Source organism: Schistocerca gregaria, chromosome 2 (genome assembly GCF_023897955.1).
Source record: "Schistocerca gregaria isolate iqSchGreg1 chromosome 2, iqSchGreg1.2, whole genome shotgun sequence".
NCBI classification, from domain to species: Eukaryota; Metazoa; Arthropoda; class Insecta; order Orthoptera; family Acrididae; genus Schistocerca; species Schistocerca gregaria.
This window is the reverse complement of record NC_064921.1, coordinates 621,092,167-621,107,612: the sequence shown is the minus strand read 5'-3', so window position 1 is coordinate 621,107,612 and position 15,446 is coordinate 621,092,167. Positions and strand designations below refer to the sequence as shown.

Sequence of the window (15,446 nt, the reverse complement as noted above, 5' to 3'; positions counted from 1 at the left end):
TCTGTTTCAGTACCATTTTCGTCACAGAGTGTCTGAACATTTTGTTTTGATCCACCAACCGCTTTGACATAAGACCAAAATTTCTTACGATTTTCTGCCAAGTCAGTACATAGAACTTTACTTTCGAATTCATTGAACGCCTCTCGCATAGCCCTCCTCTCATTACATTTCGCTTCGCGTAATTTTTGTTTGTCTGCAGGGCTTTGGCTATGTTTATGGAGGCAGGTAGTTTATTTCGACTTCCTTAGTTGAATGACTCCTTTGTAAGTATCAGATTAGTTAGGTGACATTAAGTTGCAGTGACTGTAAGCCAGGTGGAGAGGACAACTACACAGATATGGTCGGAGATCGTTGAAACCTACGAAGTCAAAACAAACAAGATTCTCTTATTTTCTTCAAAACTTTCATGACGTAGCACACATTATTGTTTTGAAGCTCTTTAACAGTCCAAAAAGATAACCAGTTTCTGATCAATGAATGTAACTGAAAAGGCTAAGCAGGTCCATGCACTGAATCACTCATCAGTTATTTGAGAAAGTGAACTTCTGAACTAGCGCAGGCAGCCATTAAGAGACGAGAGTGAAATGAATGTGAAATTCAACAAGTAATTAAATATGCATCATTGTATTTAAAACATAAATTTTACACACAAATTTATTTGAAAATACAGAAAATTGAAGTTCAGCATTGTGAGAAGGAAAATTGCAACTCGCCATAGAGCGGAGATGCTGAGTCGTAGATAGGCACAACAAAAAGATTTTCACTCTCAAAGATTTCGGCCAAGCGTTTTGTTGTGCCTATCTGCGGCTCAGCATCTCTGCTCTATGGTGAGTAGAAACTTTCCTTCTCACAATACTGTTACATTCCACTTGGATTTTCCATTGTTTGAAAATTAAGGTTCACTACTAGGTCAATGCCGATAATTTTACACACATTTCGGTCATTTAACTTACTATGAAAAATGGCAGGAAAAAGCCCATGAAACCTTGATTGCCTTTTTAGTTAAATAATTAATATCTTTAACACCAGCATAAAATATGATTACTTTTAGAAGTGAATGTATTTTGACTGAAAACATTTTGGAAAAAGGTCTCTTGTGTTTACCTTGCAGGTATTAGATCTATGAGATAATTATATTCATGGTTATTGAATTAACTGTAAACTATTTTCTCGAAAAACCATCTCATTGAATTTCTTTCCGTGCTAGAATGGAATCCACTATGCAAGATGGGTGGGCGAAAACCATAAATGTATTGGAAAACCTTAGGTACCTCGATGAAGCTGAATTATGTTTACAGGAAGAGAATGCAGTTTGTCTTTTTTGTATTTTCCTTACCAGTATGTAAATCGAAGCAGTATCTTGCGCCACTTCCGAGGCCGAAGCGCCATATTTGTGTTTCAGAATTCTTTCAGAACTTTATTTGTGTACCGGTATGTCATACCATCGATAGCGATACGCAAGGTATCGCTTCATAAAAACTGAAAAATCTTTTACGGTTACTATCTCCTGTTCTGTCGCCTTAATCTCCTGAATCAAAAATGAAAACAGCCACTACACTGAATAGTTAAGCAGAACCAACAGACGATAATATATAAGGATTCAAGTAGGAATCGATCAAAACCCAAAAATTATGACTTATGTGACTAAATTGTTCCTTTCTAATAAGATATGTGTATCTCTAAATTGATTTAATTTGAGTGAGAAGTTCCTTAACACAGATGCTTCACAGTGGCATGAAAATGAAGCTGTCATGAACGCACTGCAGCTAGTTACTAAACTAGAGGTTGTTAGTAAGGAAGTTTGTGGCTGTATTGTTAAGATTAATGCAGCAATATGGTATTAAAAATTACACAGAAAGTAAAAAAACTTTAAAAAGCTTCATCTGAATAATATTTTTTGAGATATGAAGTAAATACGATTTTATGCCATTCTACGATCATTTAGAAGGAGAAGCACCGCTTCTCCTTTTCCCACTGACGTGAGTGGAAATCATGTACAACTCATTTTTAGTGCAAAGGAACTAAACTACGGGTTACTACAAAGAAAAAATCAAACGTCAAACATACGAGCCTCCCTAAGCGTCATGTTTTATTTTTGGAATAAATGCGAAAATCGTAAGTTTTATGTAAACTTTCTTACGCTATACTTGAAAAATTATTAAATGTTATTTTAAAAACTAGACGTTCAATCAAACAGACGAGTAAATTCACAAATTAAAAAGTAATGGCTACTCATTTAGTGGGTCAAACAACCTGCCTTGTTGTAAATACTTATCCTACAGTTGGTAAAAACAACAAAGAGATAAGCAGATTTCTCTTTGTGTTGCTTGAAAAATTCGTATATATTACATACAACTTAATTTTTCTATAATTATGAAAAAGTTCGACTGGAACGAGTAACTACACAAAAAGGAACGAAACTGCCCGAGTAAGACCAAGGGAGAAACGAGGAATGGAGACCAGCTGAAGTGAACTGTGACCTGTGAACTGAGACTGTCTGCCATCACAGGGAACTGCAAACGACGATTCCTGGGAATTAGACCGAACGGAATCAAACTGAATGGTGAACGGTTGTAGCTTAGAAGTCGTTCTTCGGGCTTTTTGTTCGCTTTAGTGAACCACTCCTTTGGACGTGTTTGTTCGTGGAGGACACCTCCCGAGTCGTAATGAATCGATAAATTTGATCCAAAAGGCTCGATCAATCGTGTTGCATTTTTATCTAATTATCAAGGATATGAAAGGAGATTAGTCTGTCGGTTGGATGGAAGAGAAGAAAATTAGTTTTGTGTCCAGAAAATTAAAAGGACATACCATAGGATGGCACATTCACGTAACAACAACGGTGAAAACCAATGCTGATTTCGAGGTGGCATTCCTTGAGAAATATTGGTGAGAGGAAATGGGTTATACCAGGTTAGATTGTTGTTAAAGGTTCAAAGGTACAACAGCCCCAAAAGGTGTTTAAAAATATATTCCTCAGCAATGGATTTCAGAGTTTAAATTACCAGGACGCATTTAGAATATTTCCTACAAGGCTTTAGAGAAATACTGTCAACTTTTTTGGAATTGTTGATATCGAGAGATATTTTTTCGAACAGGTAGTAGCTAGTGTTAAGGCTGCACCTGGAAATGCCACATATCTCCATGTTTCAGAGCATGTGGAAGCATGTTTTCTACAGAGTACAGCTCTTCTTTTCTGCGTTTCAAGGTTCCAGTTGTACGTTTTTCTTGAATAATTCGATAACCGCAGCCTCTAGCGAAAACGTATTTCAGTATAGAATTAAAATTCATTCATTTTCCTACATGGAAGATGCTGCAGATTTTTTCTCTAGGGTTAGGTGTTTGCGCGAAGAGAGTGAGAGAATATTGAAACTATTGGACAACGGGCAAGTACTGTAACTTAAGTGGCTTTTGTGGCATATGTGACGTTGTCTCACGACTTGCTAAACCACAAGTGTCATGTATCAGTTGTTGGTCTCGATTTCCTCAACACAGCTGTGGTACGTTGTAAACAGTCTGCACCCTATGCATCATTTGTCTGCACAATGGTGCGTGGATTCGACTGCGGCAGTACTCCTGATACTCATTTGTGAGCGAGCATTTGAAAGCGGAGTTCAGCATTTCTACTTCTGCTATGTTACATTCAGTTTCGGTTTCTGTGCTGTCCATGAATGTTTGGACACTAACTTTGGTGCCACTGAAACGGTTAAACTAGGACTGGAATCTCTTTAGGTATTGCGAGAAATCTTACAATAAGATTCTGCTATGATAGTCGCTGAAGGCTTCACTTGTTGTCTTTTGACAGACAAATGCACTTAATTTGTGACCTCTCTGTGTATCGAATGATTTTGCTAAATGAGGACAAACTGCTGGAAATAGTCCCTGAGGGGATAAGGAGTAAAAAAGATCATACGGAGATATTGTAATGCCGGAAATGCATATCCTCCTATTTCCATCTATTGTACTATAAATTTTTTCCTTATTTTGTTACCTGAAGATATGACATTTCTATGTCTTTATATATTGTAATTGTTTATGCATTTATGTCGATGTATAATTGGTTTGTTTTGCAAATACTATTTCTATTTTTACGCTGGGCCTTGCCTAGGGAAAACTATTCTATCGAACGATTACATCGATAGGTCGTGTGGAGAACCAAAGTGTTTAGGATCTTTGGTAGTGTTAACTCTGCCATGTGGAGCACGGGCAGAGCAGAGTCTGGTTGTAGTAGGGTGGTAGAGCAGGTGAGTTTAGTGACGCTCCCGCGAGTTTCCGCGCTTTCGGGGTTTGGCAGTATGTAATTGCGCTCGACTTGCTATGATAGTTTCTGACACGGCGTCGCGGACGGGAAGCATTAGCTGGCACACATCAAGAGCCCGTTTCGCCTGGTGACCATGTTGAGAAGAAGGCGCGCCAACATCCAGCTTCTGCAACAGCTATAGCCGACAATGAGTGATTGTCGCCACCTCCTCGATCGACGACTGCAAACCTTCAATCAACCAACAAGGAAGACGAAAAGCACGTAAAGTTTTAGAACTGTATGGCAGACCTCAGCTTTTCAAAATGTTAAATTTTTCTCACTAAATTACAGCGACGTAGCATGAACCTTTGTTGCTCATTATCCCAATTGCATTACCAAGCAGGGTCCCTTCCTTTTCCGGAATGAACCCGAGTGTCGTTGAAATTCAAACGCCAGCATTAAAGTAATATCATTCCATTTCACTGCTTTAATTTCAAAGTTCAGTTAAAGCATTCATAGCTGGCTACAATATTTAGATTACACAAGCACAAATTACTAAATTTTACTTTTGTTAAGCAGAATCATTTAATTCAAGTTCAAAGTCAAAGCTCTTATTTCTAAATTGCGTAGATTCAAGTAACTTTTGAAATTGTTGAGGTAGCCCAGGACTAAACTTATTTTATTGAATTTTGTAGTGCTTCAGAAACAAAGTTCACTATTAATTTCAGTCACTAAATTAACTTTCAATTTTCCGGTTTTATTAATTCTTTTGCTAAATTACGTCAGAGTGTAGCGTAATTTATTACTTCTGACAAACATTCAGTTTTCACACAACACGTGTCAACCTTCAGTTGCCATACTTTTAGTGCTAATTATATGTGCATTAATCTTTCATTTTCAGTTATTATAGTACTTGTCCATAGGACTGGCGACCGTAATTTTCCCCAAATCTCAAATATCTAATTAACGCTAATTAATTGTTAACGTAACGACCTCACATTTACTTTCTTTATTAATTTTACCCTTTTCTCAAAATTAATTTCCACCCATTTCATATGCATTTTTCCTTTCACTTAGATGTAACCCTTTCCTCCCTCTTTACCGACAAATTAACTTCGGTGACGATTACTTTTCCCAAATTTCCATTAGGTGCACGCAGTTTAATTTTTCACTGTCATTGAGGTCGATAGGTGAGGGGGAGGTTACAATATGACTGGAAATGCGTTCCAAGGGAGGTACACCCACTTGAAGGTGGAAATAAAAGACACTGGCAGAGTATGTTTTAGTGATTGAAAGCACACATAACAATAAACCAGGTGAGTGGGAATGTTCTGGCGGTTTCACCTGTGGACACCCAGGCCTTTAATTCATGTTTTGTTGAGCACCTCCACGTAGCACACGTATAAATAATTCTTTCGGAATGTAGATTCATCTGGAACTGGACCTACACTCAAATACCAGCGTTTTGTAATTTTCAGCACGTCTCTTTATACAGCTGCTGTGTCTGACGGTATTACAATGTTGTTCCACATTAAAGCGCGTTTCTGCACTAAATTTAACTTCACGTACTTTGCAAAATAATATTTCCTCGTCAGTGCTGAAGAACGTCTCACCAAACTCACGAACAACACCTCGAAACTTTAGGCAGTTTGAGCACTTCACTTTCGGCACGTTGAACCAGACTGAGTTTGTATTCACAACGAATCGTATGATCACGCTTGCGACGTTCATTACGACGGAAATCGTCTCTGTGGCTTCGAAAACCTTTTGTCGACCCCACGCAACCACGCCTTAAGCTAACGAATCGGATAGTGTGTTGCGTTGCTTGCCTACTATAGTATAACCTGAAACATTGTCATGTGATCAGCATGTTCATTCGTCTATTCTTGTGTCCTTAAAAATACGACAAATACACCAATTTTGGTAAATATTGGCCGAAATATGACTTATTATGGCAATAGTTATCCGAAATATGACCTACTACTAAAAAAAGGTGTAGTACGACTTTATACGGACAGAAGAAATACATTATGTACACTACAACACCTGGATTCGCGCTTAATTGATATAAAATTAAATTAAAGTCGGCTGGGACAGTTCCGATTTTCTGAGTTCAGTCCCCCTGTCCCTGCTGGGTTATGCCGAGAAGCCTAAATGTTCCTGTTTATAGAGGTAAAATAAAATTCTCGGTCATGTGAAGTTTCAACATGTGAGTTTTTGTGTTTCTAGCAAGTATCAAAGCTTTATTTCAATATAGTATTCCTGATCTAATATACCATGATGCGCTGTGTTTTGAAATGTGTGCACACGGCCTATCTGATAATGCGTTAGAGATCTTCAATAATACTTGCGGTGAAGTTTGTATTATAGGCCTAATGAGCTGTATTAGCTTAGCGTTAATCTTAATGCTTTCACGGGCATTTCGTTGTCATAAATAGTGTAGGACTTTTCATGCAGCAGCATTGAAGACAGAAGGACAGCATTTAACAACTTTATAAGTTTGAAGAAGCACATCATGATTTAAGAATGAATATGAAAGAAAAACGAATCACTAGATTCATAGCTCAAGTTACAAGAAGTCCTTTAAGCAAAATAGAATCTGAGGGAGAGAAAAAGTTATAAGTTCACTAAAAGAGCATGTATATTTCGTCATAGCCGTGAACAATACACTGAACAGTGGAAGTATCAGTTAATGCATTTTCAGGCTAGATGTGCGTTCTTTTGCACAATGTACTTACATGGGATGAGATACAAAAATGCTACGACTCTCTTAAAAACGTGTACCAAACTGCAAAATTAATGATAATGACTTGCTCCTAGAATGCGTTAATATGAAGCAGTTTGTCATATCTCAGCAAACAGAGAAACAGAGCACAGAAAAAACTGTCAGTGACTTCTGTTGGGTACAAACGTTTCAGCGCTTCATATTCAGAAATATATCTCATGAAAATATTTGTAACATTTGAAATTTTTGTCATGCATTCCCGATACAAATGCTTCAGTCGAGCGTATATTTTCTTTGATGAGTAAGACACAGACATCAGAATTCAAATGAAAGATGAGTTTGAAAACAATAATGATGCTGGAGTCGTCTGGAATTCTACGACTTCCTAAAGGGATGCAAATATCTACTCAATTAAATTCGGTTTGGTGACAGGAATGAATTAAATCTGTGTGTTGTGTTCTGTTTGCTGACTATTAAGATTTAAGTGTATTATAATTATACAGTAACTATGAATGCGCCTATGGTTTAGATTATGTTTGTTGTATCATCATTTGGTGCCTACTATTCTTTTCGTTGTCAGCCATAATAATGTCTAACGATTACAGAGAATTATTCATCCTGAACACCCAGCAATTATAAAAATGGTCCAATTTTCGAGTCCCAGAAATCTGGTCACCTTACTGAAGTTCAGGAAAAAAATCTGAATTATCATTAAAATCCTGGCCCTACTTATTACTTACGGACTTGCCACCGCGGCGACCATGTAGCATAAACACCATTCACGCCCTCTTGAGGCTGGGGCTAAAACATTACTTCAGAGAAAACATTCCTACTTGCTAGATCTCATTTGTGCTTTCAATCTTTTATCTCCATCTTCGAGTTGGTATACTTCCCTTGGAACTCATTTATGGCTATATTCCCGAACGTCCTTGTATGTTTATACTGTCAGGAGTCGTTTGCGCAGTTTGTTCCCATTTAGCAAAATTAGCCTCTATAGCCTATGTTTTGTTTTACGCCTACTGTGCTCTAATCGCTGTTCCTTTACGAGTTTCGTTGCAGATGCTGTACACCATGAAGAGTCCCTCCCGTCGTGCAATGTTCTATTAAGCACGCAACTATCCAGTTCTTGCCAACTGTTCTCCTAATCTGAATTGACTTTAGCTCCTTTTATTGTATAGGGTGGGCCAGAAGTGAAAGTTGGAAAGTATTCAAATATCGTATGCTTTCACAGTTACATGGATCTGGAAATGTATTCTAGGCTGAAAATAATGTCCCCTGCCCATAGTACGTCTTTTTTCTGCTAGATGTCACTCTCAGACTGTAATTGCTTAGCGTCAAATTAAAACAATGCAGGCGTCACGCCATGAAAATACGGTACGCGATCGTGTTGTTTTGCTTGTGGTTCTGGCGAATGCTACGACATGTAATCGTATTCTTTTTTCTGTCAAGGTGGTACTGTTGTAAACATTTTTGCTGTAATGATGGATACAAGCAGTTTTACAACTGAGGAACGTCTTCTATTTGTATGGGTGCATGAAAAGTTTCGAACGGGTGAGGATTATGATGAAATTAGAGAAACCGTTTTTAATCGCTTCAGGAAAGAATCACAGATGGATGCTAATTCTCGGAAACTGGAAAGAAAGGCCTTTGCAACTGGGTCTGTGACAAATGCATTATTGATTCATTCACTAGCAGAATCAACACAGAAGCTGTCAGCGGAGATGAACATGGGCAGAACTTCCGTGCGTCGTTGAATGAAGAAAGAAGGTTACCATTCATTTCGATCAGGCAGCATCAATGAGAACGAAGATCAACATACAGAGAGAGTTTGAAATATGTAATAAGTGTTAAATAACATTCGTTTCTGTGTTAGCACCTTTTTGTGTGTATCTTTTTCTATTAAACACAATTTCTGATAGATCTTGGGACTCGTTTCATGTTCCTGGTTGCATTTTATGATGCTTCTTGTTTCGATACAGTAACATTAAACATTTCGGCTCGTGACTTCTGGCCCATCCTGTACGCGTTACAGGAGTTCCCCTCTATACATATAGTCTTCAACATGCAAATTGTGACGCCAGTAATAGCAGTTTGCTGAGCTGGCGTCTTCTACATTATAACGGTGAACAAACTGACAGTGATGGGCGCTCTCAAATGTTTTGCGGATTGGACGACGTTATACGCTACAATTCTAAAATTTTGACGAAATGTGAGTTCTTAATGTAGGGAAATACATTGAACCTAGCGAAAAGTATGACTTTAATTGCTCGGCTCGTTAGTCATGTCATACAAGAATCTGGAGGTCATGTTGGATTAGATTAGCACTTGTTCTATAGATCATGAATACGACACTTCGTAATGATGTGGAACGTGTCAGGTTAATAAAAGTTGTCTATACAAGATGGTACATTAGATAAAATATTACATGACACTCAATTTTTTAAATTTTTTTTTAGGTTGGCAAATTACCCACTTACTATATCCAAAAATTCATCTAATGAGTAGAAGGAGTTGCCGTTAAGAAATTCGTTTAATTTCCTTTTAAATGCCATATGGCCATCTGTCAGACTTTTGATGCTATTAGGTAAGTGATCAAAGACATTTGTGGCAGCATAATTTACCCCCTTCTGAGCCAAAGTTAGATTTAACCTTGAGTAGTGAATATCATCCTTTCTCGTAGTGTTGTGGCCATGTAAACAACATGTTCCAATTATTGGCGGTACTAGGAAACTACAGTTTGTTTACGGAAGAGACTGGTTACTCCAGAATTGTATTACTTTTGTTAGAACACTGCTCACGTACGTAGGCCAGACTAACAGAGAACTACACAGGAAAGAAAGACAGAGCCGGCGAGTTCAGTCAGGCCTGTGCCCCCGGGGCGCGAATGTACTAGAGGCAGAATCAGTGGTAAACCTTTGAGGTGGGGGCCCAAATGACTTGCGCACACTTGGCAGCTCCGAGAACCTGTCTCGAGGATAGGTTCTGAGCATATTCTTTAACTTCCTACATATTCAAATGCTTCCTGCAGAAGCCGCTGATGCTCAATTAGGTAGACAACAGCTTGTACATAAGGATGAAAACAAACATTTTTCTGAAGTTCCAAGTGTGAAAGAGACTCGTGTAATGACACGAAACATTCTCCGGCATGCATTTTTCAGATAACGGGTGTGGTATGGCTATTGTTGGCGCTGCTGCTTTACACTTACTATTGTGTCTTCAGGCACGTCCTCCAAGATTTCGACCATGCCGTCCACGTACGAACATTCATTGCTCCATTTCTCCACGTTGATATCGATGATGTTGAAAAACTTTGAGCTCGCGTTCGTAATAACTTCATTGATGACAAAGTAGAAATCACGCTGAAACAGACAACAGATAGTACTTACTGGTTAGATAACGTTTTTGGACTACAATTGCAGTTTTGCATCTGGGATTGACTTGGCCAAGTAGGCATTTTAATAAAATGATTATTGTAAATCTTTGCGCGTACAAACGGAATGCCCTTTTACTAACTTGTAGCTAACGACATAAGTTTTTATTTTAATGTAATCACAGTTATTATGCCAGTACTAAGAGAGAGTAAACATAAACATCATAACAGCAGTGCTAAAACTACTAAAACAAACTTATTTCAAAAGGTTGTTCGAAAGTTCCTGTTGAGAAAACGTTTTATGTTGTGAAGGATTACAAAGGAGGAGCTTCATGAAAATATAACACAAATCAATCTCTGTCTCTATATACCTCTGTCGGTTCACAACACACCCGTCATTGCAGTGTTCTGTTTTCTTTTTTTTTCCCAGAAAATCGCCCGTAAAATCTCTGCAACGGATAATATTAATCCCTTATTCTATTTCTAAGCTCAACATCTCACTCATTATGGATGTATGGCCATTCCGTTTTTCAGGCTAGCTAATGGAAAATTTTAGTGCACAAAACTGAAACCAAAAATATTTTCGTGAGAGTGCGACATGGATGGCTAAAATAGTACTATATTTACTAATAGCTTACAAAACTAACGGAAAAGCGTCGTCTTGCACCCGTACCAACGCAAATGACTTTGAGCATGGCGTAAAATAACAATACTGATAAAGGTTAAATGCATTTTTATTCATAGAAAGTATAAGATAATAAACTTTAGCTCCTGACAGATAAGAACTGTGCGCTGGATCGGAACTCCAGGGTGGAATGAACTCAAAATTTTCCTAAAAGTTAATATATTAGAAACCAGTGTCTTTCATTAAAACAAAAACTGCCTAAAAATTTCGAACTGTACTCATGCCACTATGCGTGACATTTTCAACTCTGTATCCAGTCTTCTGATGGACATCAAAGCAGAACCCTTACATGTAAGACAGTGCTGTAAGCATTCTTGTTCCACCTGTGCTTCCTTATCGGTCACCGTCTATTGATATGTGAGCTTGTTAAAACACTTGTACGTAGTGTACTGGGAATTTTCGTTTTCTTTTTTTTCAGGTGGTCAGGCTGAGTTGGATATTTCTGGGCAGTGGCTTCACCATGTGAGGGTTTAGTGTCTCGATTATGCAGGGTTGTTAGAATCATTACGGTGCCAGATGAATGAAGTGGTAAGTCAGCTATCTCCACTCGTCAATTTGCAATAGTCCTTCTCTTCTAACAAGGGAACCTCCCCATCGCACCCCCCTCAGATTTAGTTATAAGTTGTGACAGTGGATAAGCCTTGAAAAACGGAACACAGATCAATCGAGAAAACAGGAAGAAGTTGTGTGGAACTATGAAAAAAATAAGCAAAATATACAAACTGAGTAGTCCATGTGCAAGGTAGGAAATACCAAGGATACTTAGAGCTCAGGAGCGCCGTGGTCCCGTGGTTAGCGTGAGCAGCTGCAGAACGAGAGGTCCTTGGTTCAAGTCTTCCCTTGATCTGTGTTCAGTTTTTCAAGGCCTATCCACTGTGCCAACTTATAACTAAATCTGAGGGGGGTGCGGTGGGGAGGTTCCCTTGTAAGTGGTCGCCGGAAGCTGTGACCAAGCGGTTCTAGGCGCTTCAAATGGTTCAAATGGCTCTGAGCACTACGCGACTTAACTTCTGAGGTCATCAGTCGCCTAGAACTTAGAACTAATTAAACCAAACTAACCTAAGGACATCATACACATCCATTCCCGAGGCAGGATTCGAACCTTAGACTGTATCGGTGGCCCGGCCTATCTGATAATGCGTTCGAGATCTTCAATAATACTTGCGGTGAAGTTTGTATTATAGGCCTAATGAGCTGTATGCATACGAAGGTATGAAAGCACAAGTGCCTAGAACCGCATGGCCACTCCGACCGGCTAGGCGCTTCAGTCCGGAACCGCGCTGCTGCTACGGTCGCAGGTCCGAATCCTGCCTCGGGCATGGATGTGTGTAGTGTCCTTAGGTTAGTTAGGTTTAAGTAGTTCTAAGTCTAGGGGAGTGATGACCTCAGATGTTAAGTCCCATAGTGCTTAGAGCCATTTTTTTCTAAGTGGTCAGACACTTTTCGGTACCCGACTGAATGCGCGCTCTGTAATGCTCAGGGTATGCATACGAAGGTATGAAAGCACAGGCGTATTGGTCACAGGCGTATTTCTGTCGAAATGGGAAGAAGTGAGTGGCCTCGACTCCACGGACTGGCAGCTGCGAGCGTTCTTGTGGGGTGGTTTCACTGGAGGTACGCCTGCTCAGGTCGACTACCAGCTGTCTTATGATGAAGGAGAAACACCAACATCAACTGCATGAGAGCACTCAAACAATTCAATGGCGATAAGTGAAAATTTGTGCTGGACCGGGACTCGAACACGAATTTCCCGTTTTACGCGAGCGGTCGCCATGGCTGCTACGGCTATCGAAGTGCTTCCCGTCCAACCCAAATCGCCAGCTTGTCGCACACTACTTCTATGGCCCCCTCGCCCCCCCCCCCCCCCCCATGACCATTTTCGTCATTGCTCGCAGTATCTCGCATGATTCTCGCAAGACTCCGGACCAGGGTGCATCCACACTGAAGATATCATGAAATGCCGTCAAAATTTAGATATTACTGTTGTATGAATGGTTTCTGGCCTTTCGGACATATCCGTGCCTTGACAGTATTTCATGATATGTTCTGTGTGAATGCACACTAGGTCCGATCTCTTGCGGGAACCATGCACAGTGCTGTGACCAACGGGGAAAATGAATAGGGGGCGCTGCGGAAGTAGCGCTCGACGAGTCGGGGATTTGTGTCGGACAGGAAGTGTGCTCGGATAGCCGAAACACTGAAGGCTAGTGCTCGCTTAAAGCGGGGAATCCAGGTTCGAGTCCAGGTCCAGCACAAATTTTCATTTATCGCCATTGAATTATTTCAGTGCTTCGTGCGGCTGACGTCGGTGTTTTTTCTTTCACAATGCATATATATACGACCGCAGAATCATGACTGTGTTGTGTCCGAAAGAACACAGACCACTCATGTCATAACAGCATCTGAATATGAATTGGAGATTCCCAGGAAACAACAAAAGTGGAGACAGTTATCCGATGGAGAAAGGCGACCTGTTAAGCAAACTGGATGAACGAATCCACAGACGTTTTTATGGTCTACTGCAGATCATCATTGTTACAGTTTTCGTCTAGACACAATTGCTTCATTCTACCTTCCTGTCACGTCTCCACATCGTCCTATCTGACTGTTACGATTCCCTACATCCGACTGGCACAAACACACCACTTCATTGCTATGACTTAGGTCAACGGTGGCGGGTCGCATGACATTGTACCAGTCCACCCCACCTACAGCGTGCCAAAGCGAACTGTGTTGTCTTCTAAGGGGCTGACTAGTATTTTTTTCCTTGAGGCTCCTGGAACTGAGCTTGAGTGTAGATTGCTTCCCAGATTAATCCACCCAAAAACTCGACACTCAATATGCACCATGCGTCAGAAGGAATGTAAATGACGTGTGACCAGGGCCTCCCGTCGGGTAGACCGTTCGCCTGCTGCAAGCCTTTCGATTTGACAACACTTCGGCGACTTGCGTGTCGATGGTGATGAAATGATGATGATTAGGACAACACAACACCCAGTCCCTGAGCGGAGAAAATCTCCAACCCAACCGGGAATCGAACCCGGCTCCTTAGGATTGACATTCTGTCGCACTGATACTTAGCTATCGGGGGCCGACATCAGAAGGAAAGAAAATGAATGTAGGCTTTAGCGTACCAAAATGCTGTAAAAGCCGACAGATAAATATCTACGACCTGTTACTTATAAGACTTGTGCACTTGTAACGAACAGCAATGTATATTCCGTAAAGTAGAGTTAAAAAAATTCATTAGAAAAATCTTATAACTGCGCCTTCATATTATTTCTTTACATAATCAGCATTCACATTTAAGGATTCATCGTATCTCTTAACGACATTGTAGCCAGCACATGATAGCACCTAGAAGTTCTACGTCGGAGTCAAAGTGGTGAGAGCCAAGCCACTTTCTCATGTGCATAAGCATGCGGACCTAAGTAGTTGCTGTGTCAAAAACGCCCGGTTTGAACAGACGCAAGAGATCTTCCGTCTGTCGAGCAGAGTGTGGCCACGTTATTTTAAAATTTATTATGCCTCATCCACAAATGAGATCCCTTACGTAAATAAGTAACTGACAGTTCTTGTTTTTCCAAGGAGGTATGACGGCGCACCACTTACAGCTATTTTGTCCGTAGAAACACTTGTTCAATGTTTTGTGGTTTTCAGAAGGACGTTTTGGAACCCAAGGACCACAGAATTTGCAGTACCATAATTGTTCATAAATTACATCATGTAAACCCGATATTTGAGGTATCGTGAAATGCCGGTTTTCACGAATTTCATTTTTGTGAACGTTCTCTACCAACCAGCTGCTGTCTATAGACGGACTGCCACGGATCATCACGAACATTTGTCCTTTTAGTCTTGACAAACTACGCCACTGGCGCAAAACAACTGCACTCTTAGCATGCAAGGGGGCCAACGGCCTTGCCACTGTGATAACAACGGTTACCGTCAGATCACCGTAGTTAAGCGGTGTTGGGTTTTGCCTGGACGTGGATGGGTGACCGCCCACGTCTGAGAGCGCTGTTGACAAGGGAGTGCGCTCAGACGTAGTGAGTTCAATTGAGGAGCTACTTGATGGAAAAGCAGCGGCTCCAGTCAGGAAAACTGACAACGGTCGGTAGAGCGGTGTGCTGACCACATGTCACTCAATATCCGCATCAAGTCAAGCCTGTCGGCTGACATGGCGGACGACCGGTACCGTTGGACCTTTCGAGGCCTGTTCGGACGGAGTAACATTTGAGGAAAGAAATACAGTAGAAGAAGAATGGGTAGCTTTGAGGGATGAAGTAGTGAAAGCAGCAGAGGATCAAGTAGGTAAAAGGACGAGGGCTAGTAGAAATCCTTGGGTAACAGAAGAAATATTGAATTTAATTGATGAAAGGAGAAAATAAAAAATGCAGTAAATGAAGCAGGCAAAAAGGAATAC

The 15,446-nt window shown here is 40.3% G+C and overlaps 1 protein-coding gene across 1 annotated transcript in view; it reads right to left on the bottom strand.

The window, feature by feature from the left end:
- Positions 1–15,446, bottom strand: part of LOC126334607 (uncharacterized) — a 52,076-nt gene that overhangs the window by 22,095 nt on the left and 14,535 nt on the right. Inside the window, exon 2 of the mRNA XM_049997010.1 lies at positions 10,172–10,324. Coding sequence (XP_049852967.1) covers positions 10,172–10,324 — 153 coding nt within the window. The remainder of the gene's footprint in view (positions 1–10,171; positions 10,325–15,446) is intronic.